The sequence below is a fragment of the Eptesicus fuscus genome, chromosome 13, assembly GCF_027574615.1.
Source record: "Eptesicus fuscus isolate TK198812 chromosome 13, DD_ASM_mEF_20220401, whole genome shotgun sequence".
Classification (NCBI taxonomy): domain Eukaryota; kingdom Metazoa; phylum Chordata; class Mammalia; order Chiroptera; family Vespertilionidae; genus Eptesicus; species Eptesicus fuscus.
Window position 1 is genome coordinate 40,167,612 of NC_072485.1, and position 20,029 is coordinate 40,187,640.

Genomic DNA, 20,029 nt, shown 5'->3' on the forward strand with positions numbered 1-20,029 from the left:
GAAGTAAAAAGCATCCAGATTGTAGTAAGAAGTAAAACTATCTCTTCACAGATGACATGATCTTGTGATTAGAAAATCCTAAGAAATTAACTAAAAAAATATTAGAACTAATAAATGAGTTCAGCAAGTTTCAGGATACAATCAATATACAAAAACCAATTGTATGTCTATACACTTGCAATAAACTATTGAAAAATAAAATTAGAAAACAATTACATTTATAATAAAGAATAAAATATTTACAAATAAATTTAACAAAAGAAGTGCAAAACTTATACTCTGAAGAGCACAAAACATTGTTGAAAGATATTAAAGAAGATCTATAATTAGAAAAATATTCCATTGACAAGCTGTCTGTAAAATTTATGTTATTGTAAGGGACCTAGAATAGTCAAAACAGTCTTGAAGAAGCAGAACAAAGTAATAGTCATATGTCCTGATTTAAAAATGTACTACAAAGTAACAGTAATCTAGACATTGTGGTATTAGCACAAGGATAGGCACAGAGATCAATGAAATACAGCTGGGAGGCCAGAAATAAACCTATATGTCTATAGTCAACTAATTTTCAACAAGAATACCAAGACCATCCAATAGGGAAAGAATAATGTTTTCAACAAAACAGTGCGGCAACAACTGGATAGCCACATGCAGATAAATGTTAGCTCCTTCCTCACACCATATACAAAAATTAACTCAAAGGGGAGCAAAGATCTAAATCTAAGAGCTAGAATTATAAAACTCTTAGAAGAAAACAAAGGGTAAGTCTCCATGATCTTAGACTTGGCTAAGGATTCTTGGATATGACACCAAAAGTATGAACAACAAAAGAAAAAAATAAACTAGACTTCCTCAAAACTAAAAACTTTTGTGTTTCAAATAACACCATTAAGAATGTGAAAAGACAACACACAGAATGTGGGGAAATATTTGCAAATCATATATCTGATATGTATTAGGGGCTTATATCCAGAAATATTATGGCATGGCTCAGTGGTTGAGCTTTGACCTGTGAAACAGGATGTCACAGTTCGAATCCCAGTCAGGCCACATGCCCGGGTTGCAGGCTCAATCCCCAGTTGGGAGCATGCAGGAGGCAGGTGATCAATGATTTTCTCTCATCAGAGATGTTTCTATCTCTCTCTCCCTCTCCCTTCCTCTTTGACGTCAATAAAAATATTTTATTAAAGAAAGAAATATAACTCAATAATTTTTTTTTAATTTTAGAGAATGTGAATAAATAGTTCTCCAAGGACAATATACAACAAGCACATGAAAAGAAGCTCAACATAATTAGTTTTAAGGAAATACAAATCAAAACCACGAGATACCACTTTACATTAAAATGACTAGAATCAAAAAGTGAAATAGTAACAAGTGTGGAAAACCTGTGGCGCATTTGGAACCCTCATACACTGCTGTGTATGTAAATGGTGCAGCCGCTTGGGAAACATAGTGTGGCAGTTCCTCAAATGATTAAGCATGATCCAGCAAATCTCTACTCTTAGATGTATACCTAAGAGAAATGAACACATATTCCTCACATAAACTGTACATGAATGTTTATAGCAGCATTATTCATAACAGCCAAAAGGTAGAAACAACCCAAATGTCCATCAATGGACAAATAGATGAACAAAATGTAGCACACCCATACGTTGAATATTATTAAACTAAAAAAATGAATGAAATACTGAGGCGTGCTATAATGTGGAAGAACCTTGGAAACATTATTGCTAACTGAAAGAAGCGAGTCTCAAAAGATCACATATTATATGATTCCATTTATATAAGATGTTCAGAACAGGAAAATCTATAGAGATAGAAAGTAAATTAGTGGTTGCTGAGGCCTTGAAGTGGGATATAGGGCAATAGGGGGCTGATAGTTAAAGGGCACAAGGTGTTTTGAGGTGATGAAAAGTTCTAACATTGACCGTGGTGATGTTTGTACATATCTGTGAATATGTATAATAAAAATAAAATGTATACATGAAATATGTGAATTGTTTGGTATGTGAATTATATTACAATAAAACTGTTTAAAAAATATAATAAGGTAGTCACTCTCAGGAGCCAATCCTGCACTTCCACACACCTGAAAGGTGGTGCCTCTTTAGATTTTGCACCCCAGGTTCTGTGCCTTGCCTCACTCTAATCCCAGGTGGGCTCTGCATCCTTCCCCCCTTAAACAAAGATAAGCACTTTTTTTTTTTCACGTGGGTTTTTTTATTTGTTGGCATACTATTTTCTTTTTATTGTTTAAAGTATTACTATGTCTCCTTTTTCCCCCCATCAACACCTCCCCGGCCACTCCCAACCCCCCAAAATAACCACTTTTTATTACTTATATCCTCTTGCCTCAGTAGACATTTTATGTAAGAATGCTGAAAGTAGAAAATTGCTTGCAAGATAGTAGTTACTTCCTTTCCATTTTTTTAGTACTTACTACTTCCTTTCCTCTTTTTATTTCTTTCTAAATACTTAACCAGCACTTTTCTTCCTTCCTTCCTTTGCTCTCTCTCTCTCTTCCTTTCTTTCAGTCCTCACCCAAGGCAGGCTTAGAGACAGGAAGGGAGGAAGGGAGGGAGAGAGAGAGGGAGAGAGAGAGAGATTGAGAAATTGAACGTTCCCTGACCAGGAATGGAACCAGCAACTTTTCAGGGCACAGGGCAAGGCTCAACTGACTGAGCCACTCCAGCAACACCCTCTTTTCATTTAATACAGTGTTCACTAGAGTTTATGACAAGCGCCCTTGTGAACAACAAAAAGAAAAAAATACTTCTCTTTTCAAAGCAATCACACAGCACAATGATAAATTTCCTCAAAACGTAGTCTTAAAATAGAAGGGTGATGCAAGAGAAATCCTGAGCTCTGCTCAGTGGCACCACTTCAAGAAACTGGCAAGAGTTTAGAGGGGATGGACATGTGGTAAACCTAGAGAGAGGCTTTGGGGTTCACAGCCCCACCCAAGTTTCCTGGCCATAGCTTATTAATTGTATGCAGGGAGAAAGCTGTCAGACTTCCAGAGGCCACTATAACTCTGAACAGTACAGATGTTAGCAGCAATCTTGAGGAATTAGTGTTTCTTTCTGGTTCTCTAGTACCATATAAAGCTTGGGTGGAGAGGTGAGCCCCTGAAATTGATAAAATTTTAATTTCTTTCCTTTTTTAAAATATTTTTTTATTGATTTCAGAGAGGAAAGGAGAGGGAGAGAGTGAGATAGAAACATCAATGCTGAGAGAGAATCATTGATCGGCTGCCTCCTGCTCACCCCCTACTGGGAATCGAGCCTGCAGCCCAGGCATGTGCCCTTGACAGGAATCGAACCTGGGAACCTTCAGTCTACAGGCCAACGCTCTACCCTCTGAGCCAAACCAGCTAGGACAAAAATTTAATTTCTTGCTACCCTGACAGTATGAGAGCTTTGAGGCTCTTAGTTTTTTAAAAAACAATGAAGAAATGGCTATTTTTTAATACATGAGGTTTTTCTTTTAAATGTTTTTATTTGGAAATAATTTCAAATGAAGTTGTGAAAATTAAAATAATATAAACAATATCCATCTGTCCTTTACCCAGATTCACCTATTGTTAGCATTTCCCATTTTTATGTGCTATTTATATAACTATGTGTGCATGTGTATTTACATAATACATATTTATGTATATATGTATATGTACATAGCATTTTTCTGAACCATTGAGGATAAGATATATCATGATCCAAAAATAGTAGGTATATTAGAACCAAGAGAGATTCTCTTTCATAACCAGTTAGGGTGCCAGATTTAGCAAATAAAAATACAGGACACCGTGGGCAAATTCCAACAGAAATTAAAGCTTCTGAACTTTCCCTGACTGAGAAAACTATTATACTCCCTCTTCTGGACACACTTAAACAATGTTCTTGGATTTGATGAATTATGGGTCTCTTTGGATACCTTTCAATTCCTAAGCAATAAGCCAAAGACAATGGGCAAAGTTTCTGGTAACCAATTTGTTCTGTCATTATCTTGCTGATAAAAGTGAGAGTTGGCCCTGGCCAGTTTGGCTCAGTTGGTTAAGTGTCATCCTGTGCACTAAAGGGTCACCAGTTCAATTCCCAGTCAGGGCGCATGCTGGGTTGCAGGTGTGTGCAGGTGTGTGTGGGAGGCAACCCATGTTTCTCTCTCTCTCTCTCTTTACCACTCCCTCTCCATTTCTCTCTCACTCTTAAGTCAATAAAAACATAGTTAAGAAAACGAAAAGTAGCCCTAGCCTGTTTGGCTCAGTGTATAGAGCATCAGCCTGCGGACTGAAGGGTCCCGGGTTTGATTCCAATCAAGGGCTTGTACCTCGGTTGCAGGCTCCTCCCCAGAGAGGCCCTGGTCAGGGCACATGCAGGAGGCAACCAATCAATGTGTTTCTCTCACATCAATATTTCGCTCTGTCTTTCCCTCTCTCTTCCACTCTTCCTAAAAATCAATGGAAAAATATCCTCGGGTGAGGATTAAAAAATAAATTAGTAAAATAAAATAAAAATAAATATATACACATCCTGTATAATGAAAGCATAATATGCAAATCGACCAAACAGTGGAACGACCAGTCGCTATGATGCACACTGACCACCAGGGGGCAGATGTTCAATGCAGGAGCTGCCCCCTGGTGGTCAGTACGCTCCCACAGGGGGGGCGCTGCTCAGCCAGAAGCCAGGCTCATGGCTGGCAAGTGCAGCAGCGGTGGCGGAAGCCTCTCCCATCTCTGCAGCAGTGCTAAGGATGTCTGACTGCTAGCTTAGGCCCGCTACCCATCTGGATAAATATACTTCCTTATTGCCAGGTTTGATTCCGTAGGGAGCGGGCCTAAACCATCAGTCAGACATCCCCCGATGGCTCCCTGACTGTAAGAGGGCGCAGGCTGGGCTGAGGGCCCTCCCCTCCAAGTGCATGAATTTCGTGCATCAGACCTCTAGTATATATATATAAAAGTGAGAGCTGGTTGACTCTGGTATTGAATTAAAGCTTGTATTTCTCTTGTCTTTCATACTTGCCCTATATAAACCCATCTCTTGAAAGTTGTCATTTAAGTGGTGTTTCTCAAAACTGAATTAAACTGAGTAAGAATCGTCTTATGAAACCCACTGCCTATCAAATTTCATATGCATAAATCATTATTGGATCTTGTAAAATGTAATTCTGATTCAGCAGAATTGAGATGGAGCCTGAAATTTGTATTTAATAAGCTCCCAGAGGACACCAATACACTGGTCGTATCACACTTTAAGTAGCAAAATTATGGTCCCCAATGTCACAATCAACAGATTTATCAAATATGTAGGTATCTAGGCTCTACACAGATGTGCTGATTCAATCTCTGGGGCAGTGTCCAGAAAGATATATTAAAAAAATTTTTTTTATTGATTTCAGAGAGGAAAAGAGAAGGAGACAGAAACATCAATGATGAGAGAGAATCACTGATTGCTGCCTCCTGCACATCCCCCAGTGGGGATTGAGCCTGCAACCTGGGCATGTGCCCTTGACCAGAATCAAACCTGGGACCCTTCAGTCCGCAGGCCGGCACTCTATCCACGGAGCCAAACCGGCTAGGGCCAGAAATATATATTTTAAACAAACTCTTCGGGAGATTTGAGAACCAATGGCCTATGGCTTTAAAATATCCTCTACCTGTCCCTGGATCCGGGTGAGGCCTGGTGCACCTAGGCCCGGGTGAGGCCACCTGCCCCTGGGTCTGGGAGAGGCTAAGCGTCCCTGGGTCCGGGTGAGACCATGAGTCCCTGGATCCGGGTGAGGCCTCGTGCACCTAGGCCCGGGTGAGCCCAAGTGGCCCTGGGTCTGGGAGTGGCCAAACGTTCCTGGGTCTGGGTGAGACCGTGTGTCCCTGGATCCGGGTGAGGCCTCGTGCACCTAGGCCCGGGTGAGCCCAAGTGGCCCTGGGTCGGGGAGAGGCCAAGCGTCCCTGGGTCCGGGTGAGACCTTGCGTCCCTGGATCCGGGTGAGGCCTCGTGCACCTAGGCCCGGGTGAGCCCAAGTGGCCCTGGGTCTGGGAGAGGCCAAGCATCCCTGGGTCCGGGTGAGACCAGGTGTCCCAGGATCCGGGTGAGGCCTCGTGCACCTAGGACCGGGTGAGCCCAAGTGGCCCTGGGTCTGGGAGAGGCCAAGCGTCCCTGGGTCCGGGTGAGACCATGCGTCCCTGGATCCGGATGAGGCCTCGTGCACCTAGGCCCGGGTGAGCTCAAGTGGCCCTGGGTCTGGGAGAGGCCAAGCGTCCCTGGGTCCGGGTGAGACCATGTGTCCCTGGATCCGGTTGAGGCCTCGTGCACCTAGGCCCGGGTGAGGCCACGTGCCCCTGGGTCTGGGAGAGGCTAAGCGTCCCTGGGTCCGGGTGAGACCATGTGTCCCTGGATCTGGGTGAGGCCTCGTGCACCTAGGCCCGGGTGAGCCCAAGTGGCCCTGGGTCTGGGAGAGGCCAAGCGTCCCTGGGTACGGGTGAAGCCAGATCCTGGGTCCGGGTGAGGCCGTGCGCCCCTGGATCCATCCGGGTGAGGCTGGGTCCCAGGCCCGGGTGAGAACACGCGCCCCTTGGGTATGGGTGAGGCCACGTGCCCCTTAGTCCGGGTGACGCCGTGCCCCTGGGTTCGGCCGAGACCAAACCAGAGGGAGTCGGACCTCCGTTACCACCATTTGTCCACCATCCAGAGCTGAGGGGTCAGTGCTGACATGTACACATAAGGAACTACTGGACATCGAAATTGGGTCTCAAAAGAACTGTTGGTCCAGGGGGAAGCTCACTACAGATTGATTCATTTGCCTGTCAGCATAAATATTATTGCTCGTCTCACATTCAGTTCTTATTAGTATATATCTAGTGACATATGATCTCGTTCATCTAGAGGAAATGATGAACAACATAGACTGAGGAACAAGAACAGAACCAGAAGCAAGGAGGCATCGATCGGACTATCGGGCCTCAGAGGGAGGATAGAAGAGGGTAGGGGGAGGGAGGGGGAGGGGGAGAGTTCAACCAAAGGACCTGTATGCATGCATATAAGCCTATCCAACGGTTAAGTTAAACAGGGGATTGGGGCATGCGTGGGGAGTGGGGTGGGATGGGAATGGGGGGATGAGGACAAATATGTGACACCTTATTCAATAAAGAAATTAAAAAAAAAAAATAATAAAATATCCTCTACCATTTTCTCTACTTATTTTGTTCCTCAAAGCCTAGTGCTGGTCTCACCTGCTGCTTGTTGCTTTTATTGACCACCTCGGGCTCCAAACTCTTTAACAGTTGTCTGCAGTAAGTTGCTGTTTATCATGGGCTATCTTTTCTTGCATAGATCCTGACCCCCTAGACAGATTTTTTTTTTAATGAGTAATTGTGTTATATACTTCCTTATTGCCTCAGCTCCTAGCATAATGCTTAGCATATAGAGTAAATGTTCAATTAATGCTTGTCATGGACAATAATAGTGACGATGGTGAATGATGAATCTTCATCCAGGACACATGGTTTTTTCTCCCCAGGCCTGATGTGATTAAAAGAACCTGCTGACTCCATTAAAGGAAACACCCAACTGCTTAGCAAAAGCTGTAACTCCAAATTACAGCACGTTATTTTTCAGGAACCGGCACTACGATTCTTCTGTACCGTGGTAGTTTGGAATTTATTACGGCAATGGCACTATAAAGGAAAGAAAGGAATACTTGGAATGTTTTATATCTTTTATCTATGAACCTCAAAGCACTCTAAAGCCACTTATTAAGTTACTGTAGCCATGGTGTAAATGTTATTACACCCTCATACCCAAAAAAAGAAAAAGAAAAAGCTGAATAGGGAAAGCGTTGAAAGATATTTGGTCAAAATGATAGTGCCCTTGTAAAAAGGCAGAAACAAGAAACTCAGGAGCCAATGAGTTGGCAGGTAAGCCCTCCTCAGCATCTCCCAGACCTCAAGCTGCGTGACGTTAAGACGAACATTCATTCCCTAGAAGGGAAGAGGCCAAAATAAGAACTTTAAAATGACCTCACTCATCTTCCTTCTTCCTCTAGATTCCTATCCCCATAGCTTTTGGTACCTCTCCCGTGACGCTTATGCACGGTGGCTGTGGCTAAGTGCTGACCCACCTTCCCGCCTTCCCAGCTTCCTTGTCTGTTTTCGGTCATCTTGTTCTCCCTGCCTCCCGAGCCCCCGGGAGCAGCAGAGCGAGAAGGGCCGCCCGCTGAGGAAGTCTGAAAGCAGGTTAGAACCCCCCCTTCCATCGGTTCCCTCCGAGAAGGGCAGTTTCCTCCTTGTGTGCAAAATGGGGAGGATCACGCCCACCTACCTCACGGGAGGGCTGGAGCGAAAGAACGCACCTCCTACCCTGGAAAGGGCTCAGTGGGGACAGCTGTCCCCTTCCTACAGCAGTCCTTATTTAATTAATGCAGGCTCAGGGCACTCGCCCTAGGGTAGCAGGTTCAGGGAACGTCCCTCCGGGAACAGCCTCGGGATAGATTTTTCCCTTTGAGGAAAGGCAGGGTGCGGGTCTGCTGGGAGTCGTAGTCCTCCGCGACGGTCTCCGCGGACCTCGGGGTAAGAAAAGAACTACAAGCCCCATGAGGCCGTGCGGGACAGCCCCGCGCCCCCTGCCGCCGGGCGCGCGCCCCGAAGCCGAAATCGGAGAGCGGCCTGCGCGCACGCCGCGCCCGGGACTTGCCGGGCGAGCGCGCTTAGGTGGCTGGCTCGCGGTAGCCGGCGGGGAAACGGAGACGCGTGGGAGTGTGTGGGGGCCGGAACAAAGACAACACCCGTGGCAAAAGGCCATTTAGAGCATAAAAAAGAGCCGTGCTTCATTTCCCCACCCCCGTGGCGGATCCTAACGCGCTGCTGCTGGGACGGCGGGAGCGCCCAGCCTGCTCGCGCTTCACGCCCCCCCCTCCCTTCCCGGCCCCCAGGCTTAAATCATAAGGGGCGGGGCCAGCGGCGGGGGCGGGGCCTAAGGTAGCCAGGGCGGCGGCAGCGGCGGCGACCAAAACCCAGGCATCGCGGACTGTTGTTGTTCTCTCCCGGCGCGACCGCCTCTGTCCGTTCGCCCAGAGCGAGACCGGGAGCTGGGGTGGTGAAGAGCGGGCGGCCGCGACCTCCTCTCTCCGGCGTCTCTAAGCCGCGGCAGGAGCTGGTGCAGACGTCCTGCCGCTGGTCTCCGATGCCCTTCAGTGAGGAGGGGGCGTTGGGACCCTGGTGAGCGCACCTCAGGCTCCCCCCAACTAGGCGTCTTCAGCGGCCCCCCCTGATCCGCGCACCCCAGCCTGCCAGCCATGGCTGAAAACGCAGAGGGGGACCTGAACTCCAACCTGCTCCACGCCCCCTACCACACCGGGGACCCTCAGCTCGACACGGCCATCGGGCAGTGGCTCCGTTGGGATAAGGTGGGTACCTGGGCAGCCGGCATCCTCCCCTTCTCCCCGCACGCCCTCCCACACACCGTCCGCTGCTGCTGCTTGTCCCCACCTGGTGCTCGGCAGGCTGCAGAGGGGATGGCTCAGGCCACCGCGGGGGAGCCAGCGGGGCCGGGCGTCGCCCCCCACCTCTGCCTGGGCTGGCCCCCCGGGACCGGCTGAGCTGGGCAGGGACGCCTGTGGTCGCTTCCTTTTACAGTGAGCGCAATCGCAACCTCCCTTTCTTCCTGCCACCCCCTCCCTTCAAGTGCATGCCGCCTCTCTCTCTCTCTCTCTTACTCAATAATAATAATTAATAATAATAATAATATTAATTAATCATCATCATCGTAAGTTGTATCCGTCATAGAGCTTTCCTTTCCCTTCCCTTTCTCTACACCTGAAAGTGGTTTTTGTCACGCTTCTCGGACGTTTCTAACCGCTATCCGCGTTGGTTCTGCTCTGCTGTGTTTTCCACCTTCCGTCGCTAGGTAGTCGCTGATCTTTCATCACTCCCTAGTATTCTCTAGTATCACCTTTTGCTCTTGGAGAAAGGTGAGAGTTCTCTTACCACCTTCTTTCCCTTCCCGGGAATTATTTCCTGGAAGTATCCTGTTTAAAAAAAAAAAATCATGTTTTCCAGCTTTTATATGATGCTTTGATACAGAAAGGTTTTTGTGTTGCCCATTCCTCCTCTGTTCTCCCCACCCCCTCCAAGTTTTGCGGTGATTTCATCTTGTGCATTCTTGTGGGATGGATCTGTGCGAGCGGAATTAAAACGCAGCTATCGCACTTGTAAAAAAAAGGTCCCTGGTGGCTCCAACAAAGGAAGGTGATCCAAGCTTTTGCTTTGTCGAACACATGCAGTGCCTTTGTTGACATGGAGAAGGAACATTTAAAATGGAATTAATAATACTGAATTAAATAATTAGTCTGGTAGTATGTGAAGTCATGTTGTACAAATAATTTCCTAAAAGATGAGCTTTGTGAAAAAGTTTTATCTTCACTTTGTTCAGTCATTCATGCATTCAGCAAAAAATATTTATTGAGCCCTGGCCAGGTGGCTCCATTGGTTGGAGCATCCTCCTGTACGCCTAATGATTGCAGGTTCATGCCCAGTCAGGGCACATACCTAGGTTGTTGGTCAGATTCCCCATCTCTAGCATCTCCTCTCCCCTCTTCCTCTTCTCTTTCCTTCCATCCCTTCTTCCCTCCCTCCCCGCTCTAAAATCAATGAAAATATATCCTCAGGTGAGGATTGAAAAAAACACACAACACCACAAGAGATTTTATTGAGCACTGGATAATGTTTCAGGGCTTGTCAGCCCAGGGAATACTACTGGTGAGGAAGATAGGAAAGGGTTCTTGCCCTCAAAAAGCCTCAGTTAACGGAGAAGGAAGACTAACAAATAAGCAATCACGTGTTAGTTAGCATTACTTGATCATATGCATCTTGGACATTCTCGTTCTTCCTGGAGTCTGAACCAGTGCTTCTCAAACCTTGAAGTGCTTACAGATCACCAGATTCTGATTTAGGAAGCCTGGAGGAGGGCCTGAGGATTCGGCCTCAGAATGAGCTCCCAGGTGATACCAGTGCTGCTGGTCTGTGAACCACACTTTGAGCAGCAAGATTCAAGAGCAGCAATTTTTAACCGGTGTGCCGCAAGAGTTTTTAAAACATGCAATACCTGACTAGTCAGGGGCACTGACCTCTTTTCCCGTAGATTGTCAAATTAAAAAATTACAACAGCCATCATAGCAATAGCTGTCCAGTGTGACTGAATCAAAATTATACTTTTTTTTTATCAGATCGTATATTTTTTGGTGTGCTGCAGAATTTCAGTAATTAGTTTATGTTTGCCATGGAATGTAAAAAGTTGAAAATCACTGCTCTAGAGTGTTCTGATTGAAATAAACTAGAGAACCAACTCCCTTATTGTAGGATTTGGAGATATATATATCTTTAGTGGCCTTGAATAAATAAAAGTATATATATATATATAATATACATATTTAATCAGGTGTACCAAATCTGTGATATCCCATTAATTAACATAAAGATGTGCCTTTAAATCCATTTTGGCAGTATTTATAAAATGCCTACTATAATATAGTTCCTCACTGTGGAAGGATACAAAAGAAGTGAAGATTCAAAGATTGCTTTTCTGGATTTAGTCCATTAGGGAGGAGGGAACCTAATAGAAATAAAAGCACTAAGGCTTAGCATACAGTAAAATGATATATACTGCAAACTATATAAATGTCTTCAGCAGGGAAAATTAACTAAATTACAAAAGAATGATATCCTTATATGTTTAATACAGTTATTTGTTTTTGTTTACAGTCATCTGCTTTCATTGGTAGTCAGTAAATGCATGTGGTTGCACTTATGTCTCCCTAAAGTGAAAGGAAGATTTATGAAATTCAAAGACACTTGTAGAATTCTAACACAATTTAATTTACTAGTAACTATTATGTATGTCAAAGCCTTTGGCCCTTCAAGAATAGTTTGTTTTTCATTGCCATGAATGAGATCTTTTGTCCTCTTTAGGTGCCAGTTTTGAGTATACTCTTCTTAATGAATCTCTCTCTTTTTTTTTTTAAAGTATATTTTTATTGATTTCAGAGAGAAAGGAGAGGGAGAGAGAGAGATAGAAACATCAATGATAAGAGAGAATCACTGATCGGCTGCCTTCTGCACGTCTCCTACTGGGGATCAAGCCTGCAACCCGGGCATGTGCCCTTGACCGGAATGGAACCTGGGACCCTTTGGTCCACAGGCCAACGCTCTATCCACTGAGCCAAACCAGCTAGGCCCTTAATGAATCTCTTGATTAATTTTTTAAAAGATTAATTGTCTATGTTGTGCCTAGATATTGTTGGAATATACTGAAATATAAAAAGATTATAACATACATATAAACATAAAAAGATAATGCTGAGTAGTTTTAGTGGCAATTAAATGGTTTATAGACAGCTCTTTTAGGAGTTAAAAAGTGGACTGGGATCGTCAAGGAAGACTTTCTAGAAGAAAGTATCCTAAGCTACAGCAGAATGTGGAGAGCCAGCCTTCATTGAAAGTGGAAAAGAAAATCTTAGTTTATATCTAAAGTGCCGTCTCTGTACAAGGCACTGTCTGAAAACCTGTGGGAAATACAAAGATGAAATAGATATGGATCGTATCTTTAAAGAACGTAGAAGGGAGGATAAAACAAAAGCTCACAAATATAATACAGGAAGTAAGTAACAGGTGCCCTTAACAGAAGAACAGATTTAAATAATTTTGATAATCACGTAATACAAATAATAAAGATTAATTAATCCTCTTAATGAGAGAAAATACTTTTAATTGGTAAATAAAGGTGTATATTATAGACTGAGAGTATAGGTAAGCTAGGTTGTATCCCTGGGCACTGAAATGTAGAGTGCTAAAATACAAAATAATAGGTCAGATTTACAGCATTTATCTCATTACATGTTGACAACACACATCGTCTTTTAGCACAGAGAAACTGAGTTTCATTGAAAGAAGGAACCTACCAAATGCCACTGATTCTAATGGCTCTAAGTGAAGCACATAATTTATAAATTGATCAGAGGGCAATTTGCTACTTGCTTAAGTCGCCAAAATTGCTAGTTTTAGCCTTGGTGGGGCGGTGTACTTTGAAAAGTCTTCACGAAAAACGTGTTGTTTCTGCTAACTTTCAGAATTAATTAAAATTTAGACTTGTTAACATGGAGAGGAAGACTATTCCAAGCAGAGACTGAAACTCTAATGTGTGTCTTCAGCAGGGAAAACTAAATTACAAATGAATGTTATCCTTCTATGTGTGTACTTAGAACATTTGTTTCTGCTGTAGCTTAGGGTACAAAGAGAAACTGTTGAGAAGGCATGTAGAGACCAGGTCATAGAAAGCCTTTACAGCACAGGTTTCAGCTCTGTAGGTTCACTTATATGCAGATTTTAAAAATAAATATAATACTGTAAATGTAGTTTCTCTTATGATTTTCTTAATAACATTTTCTTTTCTCTAGCTTACTTTATTATAAGAATACAGTATGTGATGCATGCAACATACAAAACATGCGTTAATTGACTGTTATCAGTAAGGCTCCTGGTCAACAGTAGGCCATTAGTAATTAAGTTTTGGGGGAGTCAAAAGTGGATTTTTGACCGCAGGGAGTTTAAAGGGGCTAGTGCCCCTAATACTCACCTGTTCTAGAGTCAACTGTGATTTGTCTTTAGTGGCCTTGAATAAATAAAAGTGTGTGTAAGTGTTAAAAAGAAAATAGTGCAATAGGGTATTTATTGGGCAGTCAGGTATCCCGTGTAGTTTGAGTGGGGGCATTCCATTGGTAAATCTACCGTAGTCCGGGATCTGCCCCTTGGTGTTTTGGGCCATGGCATTTTGAAAAATAGTGAGTAGAACACTCTGATCTCGCTGTAGGTCTATGGTGAGAAAGAGTAGAATGAAAAGTTAAAGACAGATTAGTTTAGATAAGGTTATGAAATGCCCGGAAATAGAAATAAAAAGACTTTAATCGAAGCCAGTGACTTTCGGACATCTAGCAGTGATATTTTTTTCAAGCAAAATGTGGCCCAGATTTTTAAAAATGGTGAATGAATTCCCTTTTAAGTCATCTTGTGATGGAAAATATACCATGGAGCACCTCTACTTGAAGGTGGTCTAGTCCAATTTCACTGTGTAGAGACCCAAAGTAATTGTGGAAATTAGCCAGTTGTGGTAGAGCCTGGACCAGAGCTTGGATCTGCCACTTAGTTCAGTCCAATTTTTACAATAACAGCTTATATTACATTGTTCACATTTTTATAATGCTGTACTTAATTTGGCATTTAATCAATGAAAAGTACAGAATACATATGGCTTTATCAATCTTGGGAAATATTAGTACTTATCACTTGAATTTATTTGTGTAGTGTTTCAAACTTTGTAAAATAACCTAAAATTTTTTTTTTATATTCACAGCAAACTTGAGGGGTGGGCAGGCTAGGGAGTGGTTATCCCATTTTTTACAAGCAAAGAAACTTAGTTTCAGAAAAGGAAAATGGCTTGCTCAAGGACATATGGCTTTTAAGTAGTAGAGTTGGGACTAGAACCCAGGTCATTTGACCTTTACTCAAATTTTCTTATCCCGTACCAGACCTTATAATCTGAATACTTAGCAAATGTTGGTGACATCATCACCAAGTTTCAGGAACCTCATTAAAACCATTTTGTCCTTTTTAAAAGCTGGAATAGGATGTAATATTAAGCAGAATACATTATCATGAATTTTTTTTTTTCAAGAGCTATATTTGCTGCTCAACAGTTGCTTTGGTCTCCTTGGCAACAACATTCTCCTTCTGGCCCAGAAATTTAGTACATATGAACGAGAGTTTGGATTTATTTCCCTTTTTAAAAATAAATTTATTTTTTATTTCCTTTTTTTTTACATTTTCCTCAGTTTCTACCATTTTCTTTTTAATTTATTTGTATTTATTTCAAAGAAATACATGCTTATGATAAAAAATAGTACAAAAGGGATTATAATGGGAAGTAATGTTTCTAACTGCCTCTTCGCATCTGCAATTTGCCCTTTAGAAGCCATTTTCAGCTTTGTTTTTAGTTATTCTCATGGTTACCATCAAAAAACTAAATAATGTGCTAGTACCACTATCCCTTGATTTATTTTAGATATCATCTGTCAAATACATGCTATGAAAAAATGGGAGCTCACTCACACTATTCTTTACTCCTCCTAAATTTCATTATGCCATCAGTTTTCATTATTCTTCTGAAAGTTTACATAATGTAATTAGTGCTAACAAAGTCTGCAGAACAATGAGCCCAGCTCACAAACACAGAGCTCCTAATTGGCCATTTTACTTAAGAACAGACTGGCAGAAAACATGCCTATATATACAAAAACAGAAAACCCATACCAGCTTTCCAGAAAAATCTGTGGATGTCAATGACTAACCGAGGTCAAGTTATATAAAGAAAACCAACATCATTTGCTTGTTTGAATTGTTTTTTACCTACTTTATATGTCTGTTCTGTTTGTTTTTAAGAAATATCTCCCCCCAACCCCAACCCCCCAAATAAAAGGTTGATTAGCAACTTAGTGCAGATTTTACTACAGGAGTGTATTTTCACGAAATTGCTCTCTTCATTATTGCTAATTAGTACTGAGGCTGCTGCCCTCTGGTGTTGGGAGTTAATGGAGAAAATGATTAATGCTGGTGGAAAGAATAGACAGACAGTAGTGTATCCAATCCTGCTTGAGATCTTCCACAACAAATAATTTAGTGAGCACTGTATCTTTCAAAAAAAACCTATGAATATTGTCATATTCAATGCCCAAGAGAGTATGAAAATTATAGTGTAAATGAAAAATACTGTGCTTCTTACATACAAAGGCCTTTTCGTTTTTAGCTAACCAGAATCTTGTTAGAAAATCTCTTCAATAAATTCAATATAAGTAGTGGTTTTATTTTGTGGTTTCTGCTTCAGAATGTTCTCATGTAATTTTCCCTCTGAAATATTTTTTTATTCATGCAAATAAAAATTAGAGAAAACATAAATGCCCACCAATAGGGCAAAGGATAAATAAACTGGAATGCTCTGCAGTAGTTGAAAAGATTAGCATAGATATTACATGTATTGAACGGATATTCAATTAAATAAGCAAGTTATAGAGCATCACGTACAATTTAATACCATATAATAAAAGGGTAATATGCAAATTGATCAAATGGCAGAACAACCGGTAGCATGACGCACACTGACCACCAGGGGGCAGACGCTCAAAGGAGCTGCCCCCTGGTGGTCAGTGTGCTCCCATAGCCAACCTCCCACAGTCCCTCCCCGCAGCCGGCCCACCCGATCAGCTCGATTGGGACTGGGTGAGACGGCCCTGATCGGCCCTGACCGCCTGCCAGGCAGAGGGACCCCACCTGTACACAAATTCATGCAACAGGCCTCTAGTTAAAAATATAAAAAGAACAATTAAGTGGTCAACTGTCTGACTGCTAGTTCTTAAGAGCAATAGGAATTCAGTCAGGAAGACTTTATGTAAAAAGTAGAATTTGAGCTTGATAAGTAGGATAGGAATAGACGATGGATAGGCAGAAAACTTAAGGTGAGAGAAATTTAAAAAATGGAAAATGAAACTGATCAGGGAAATGAGACTGAACAGGGGGCATGTAAGAACAATGAAGAGCATGAAGGGCATGTAAGAACAATTTAGGAAAACTAAAATATAGCACATGTTTTTGAACTGCTGAGGTTAGAATAGATGATAGAAAACTAGTGTTTTTTGAGTGATCATATGCCAGACATGGTACTAAATGCTTCCATGTTAAAATTCTCTTTTAATCTTAATTCCCAAGGATTGCTTGAGGTAGTTATTCCCATTTTTTAACCTATACAGGGTTTGAGCCCTGACCAGTGCTGTTAAATGGTTATAGCATTGGTCTGTGTACCTAAGTGTCAAGGGTTCGATTCCTGGTCAAAGTAGGTTCCTGGGTTGCAGGTTCTATCTCCAGCCTGGTCTGGGCACACCAGGGAGGCAACCAATCGATGTGTCTCTCTCATATCTCCCTCTCCCTTTCTCTCTCCCCTTTCTTTCTTCCACTTCCCTCTCCCACTCTCTCTCAAAATTAATGGGAAAAATATCCTCGGGTGAGGATTAATAACAAAAAAAGTGGTTTAGACTTTTCTGCCTTTTAGGATCTGGTCCCACCCTTCCTAACCTTTACATTTGGTGTAACTGGCATTGGACACTATTGCTGGTTCTTGAATGATTAATCTGGCTGCAGCATGTAATTAGGATAGGATGAATTGGAGTTGTGGAGGGTAGCCTGGAGCCTCTTCTAGAAATGTGGATATCAAAGTTTTACATTAGGGTACTTATAAAGCCTTTAAAGAAAACTAAGGAAGAAGTAATGGGACTTATTAATACATTTATTTCTCTCTTTTTAAAAATACAGAGAATGATAAACAGTTCCCATTTTGTTAAATCATAAAATTTTGCTAAATTTGAATCAGATCTCCTTTTTAAAGAAATAAGCAAATTACAGATTCAGTTTAATTCCCCATATTCACTTCCTGACCCAATTTCTCCCCTTTTCTCCTTTCCCCAAAGTAACCAAGGCATATCTATGAATTTTAGGGTTTTATCTAAATTTGCTGTTTGGTTCAAAAATTGTTTTGTTTTTCACTTAATCAAGTAATGATAACCCTGGGAGTTAAACAGCTCCTTTAAAAGAAAATCACAGTCAAAATTATTTCAATGCCTGAAAACACTCAACAAAAGCAAAGTATTATATATCTTATCAATCTACCTAATAAAAGAGTAACATGCTAATTGACCTTACCTTCACGATGCCCACCAGCCAATCAGGAGTGAGCATGCAAATTAACCCAACAAAGATGGTGGGTTAATTTGCATACACAGGCAGCCGCTCTGGGCCTCTGGGCAGCGAGGGAAGGCAGAAAGGCAGCTCTGGCCAGAGTGAAGGCAGTGCCGGCAGCCAGGGGAAGGAAGGCCCATTCTTGCACGAATCTTTGTGCATCGGGCCTTTAGTATATATATAAAAGGCTAAGTGACCAACCATCCATCTGTCTGACCATTCGACTGACCCCGACCAGTACATATGACACGCACTGGAAATTTAAAAATAAATGTTGACTCAACGCATGCACCATACATATAAAGCTCTCACTGGCGCCAATTGCACGCAATGTATGTATCTGAAAACCAACTATTGGCACTTTATTGTTGTTATATCATGTATTGGTTTATTTATTAACCAATTTATCAATCATTGTTTTTATATCATGTTTTTGTTATTTTTATATCATGTCTTTGTTGTTTTTATATCATGTTGTTTATTAATTTATATGTTATTTTCAAATACATTTTACTAATTTTCTTTCCTCTCTGACACTTCTATTATAGAAAAAAGGTGAATAATGATATTAAAATATTTTTTATTTTAATTATATAATACTATTTCGACATGTAATTTTTGCAGTAGCGTAATTATCACATGAATCTTCCTTCTAATTAATTTCCTTTCAATGTGCACAAATCCACTAGTAATATATAAATACTTAGTATATAACTTTTGAAAATGTGGATACTATTAACTAATCTCTAAACAGTACACTATTACAAGATTTTCAGAAGCTATATTTCCTTAATAGAATGAAAGTCAACAATAAAATAACATTAAATACAGACTAAGATGTTCATCTAAGTAGAAATGTCATACTTTACAAAAATAATAAGTGTTATTTGTGATTTCTATAAAATTAGATTCATATATAAAATAAATGACTTAAACATCTTCTCCCCAAATATCAAGGAACTTTTACATAATTATAAAGAAAAACTTAACAATAAGAGAGTTGATAGTATACTATAGTACTACAGTACAACTCACACCAATGTGTATTTATTTTTGTAATTTTCATGCCCTTGGGGGGAAAAAGAACCTCTGTTTTATAAAGCACTGAGAATTCAAGCACCTTTTAAGTATTGAGTGTTTGATTTTGTGTGTTTTAACAGGTAGTTAACTTGGTTGAACGCTAACTGCAAACTGTTTCTTGAGAGGCTGCTCAAATCTCAATTTATTCTTTTATCCTTAGCCGAAGTCTATCTCACATACATAGTACAGGAGTCAGCCAGGGAGTTGGGCAGAGTCTGTGTGCAGAATGTCAGGTTCTCCCCCTCCAGCTCTCTCCTTTCTGGACATATACCCCTGTGGTTACCCTGAACTCTGTCCTCTGGTTCTTCAGGCCATAAGGACTGTAGAATTTTCACGGGTGTTTTAGCCACTGTGCATGGTTCAGATTAATACCTGCCTTCCCATTAAAAGCCATAAAAATGGGAACTCACCCTGTATTGGTCCCTTGTCCCAAATGTCAACTCCCTTTTACAATCATTTGCATTTGTCCACTCTCCAGTACCTTCAGGTCTTTGTGGGTTTGGTTTTGTTTCTTTGTTTTTGTATTTTGTCTAGAGTTTACAGTTGTTACCTGTGGGAAGGTCAGATATTGTTGGAGTTTACATGGCCATATAGGAAACAGATGGTTTAAAATGATTTTTCTGTTTGTTGATACAGAGAAATGCAATTGGCGTTGGTATATTGACCTGGTATCCAACAACCCTACTGTATTTTAACATTCATTCTAAAAATTATTTACTCTTGAAATTGTTTATGTGCTCAACCATTTCATCTGTATATATGTGTTTTGTTTCTTTTGCAGTTCTTGTACTTTTTGTCTCTTTTTCTTGCTTTACAGCTTTAGCTAGGACTGCTAGTCATTATCAGATTCAGGAAGTTCCTTTCTATTTCTTGTGTGCTAAAAGTTAAAAGTATATACAGTTAACACTTGAATAATACAGCTTTGAATGACACAGGTCCACTTATGTGCATATTTTTTTAATAAATATGCAGTTAGCCCTTTGTATCCCCAGGTGTTTTATCCGCAGTTGGAAATTCATGAATGCATAGGGCCGACTGTATGCATTGATCTATGTCATTTTATATGAGGGACTTGAGCATCTATAGATTTTGGTATCTTTAGGGGTCCTGGAACCA

At 41.5% G+C, this 20,029-nt stretch overlaps 1 protein-coding gene across 1 annotated transcript in view; it reads left to right on the forward strand.

The window, feature by feature from the left end:
• The first annotated feature begins 8,981 nt into the window (after window positions 1–8,981).
• Window positions 8,982–20,029, forward strand: part of PGM2L1 (phosphoglucomutase 2 like 1) — a 41,333-nt gene continuing 30,285 nt past the window's right edge. The window contains exon 1 of the mRNA XM_054724949.1: window positions 8,982–9,408. Coding sequence (XP_054580924.1) covers window positions 9,298–9,408 — 111 coding nt within the window. The 5' untranslated portion in view covers window positions 8,982–9,297. The remainder of the gene's footprint in view (window positions 9,409–20,029) is intronic.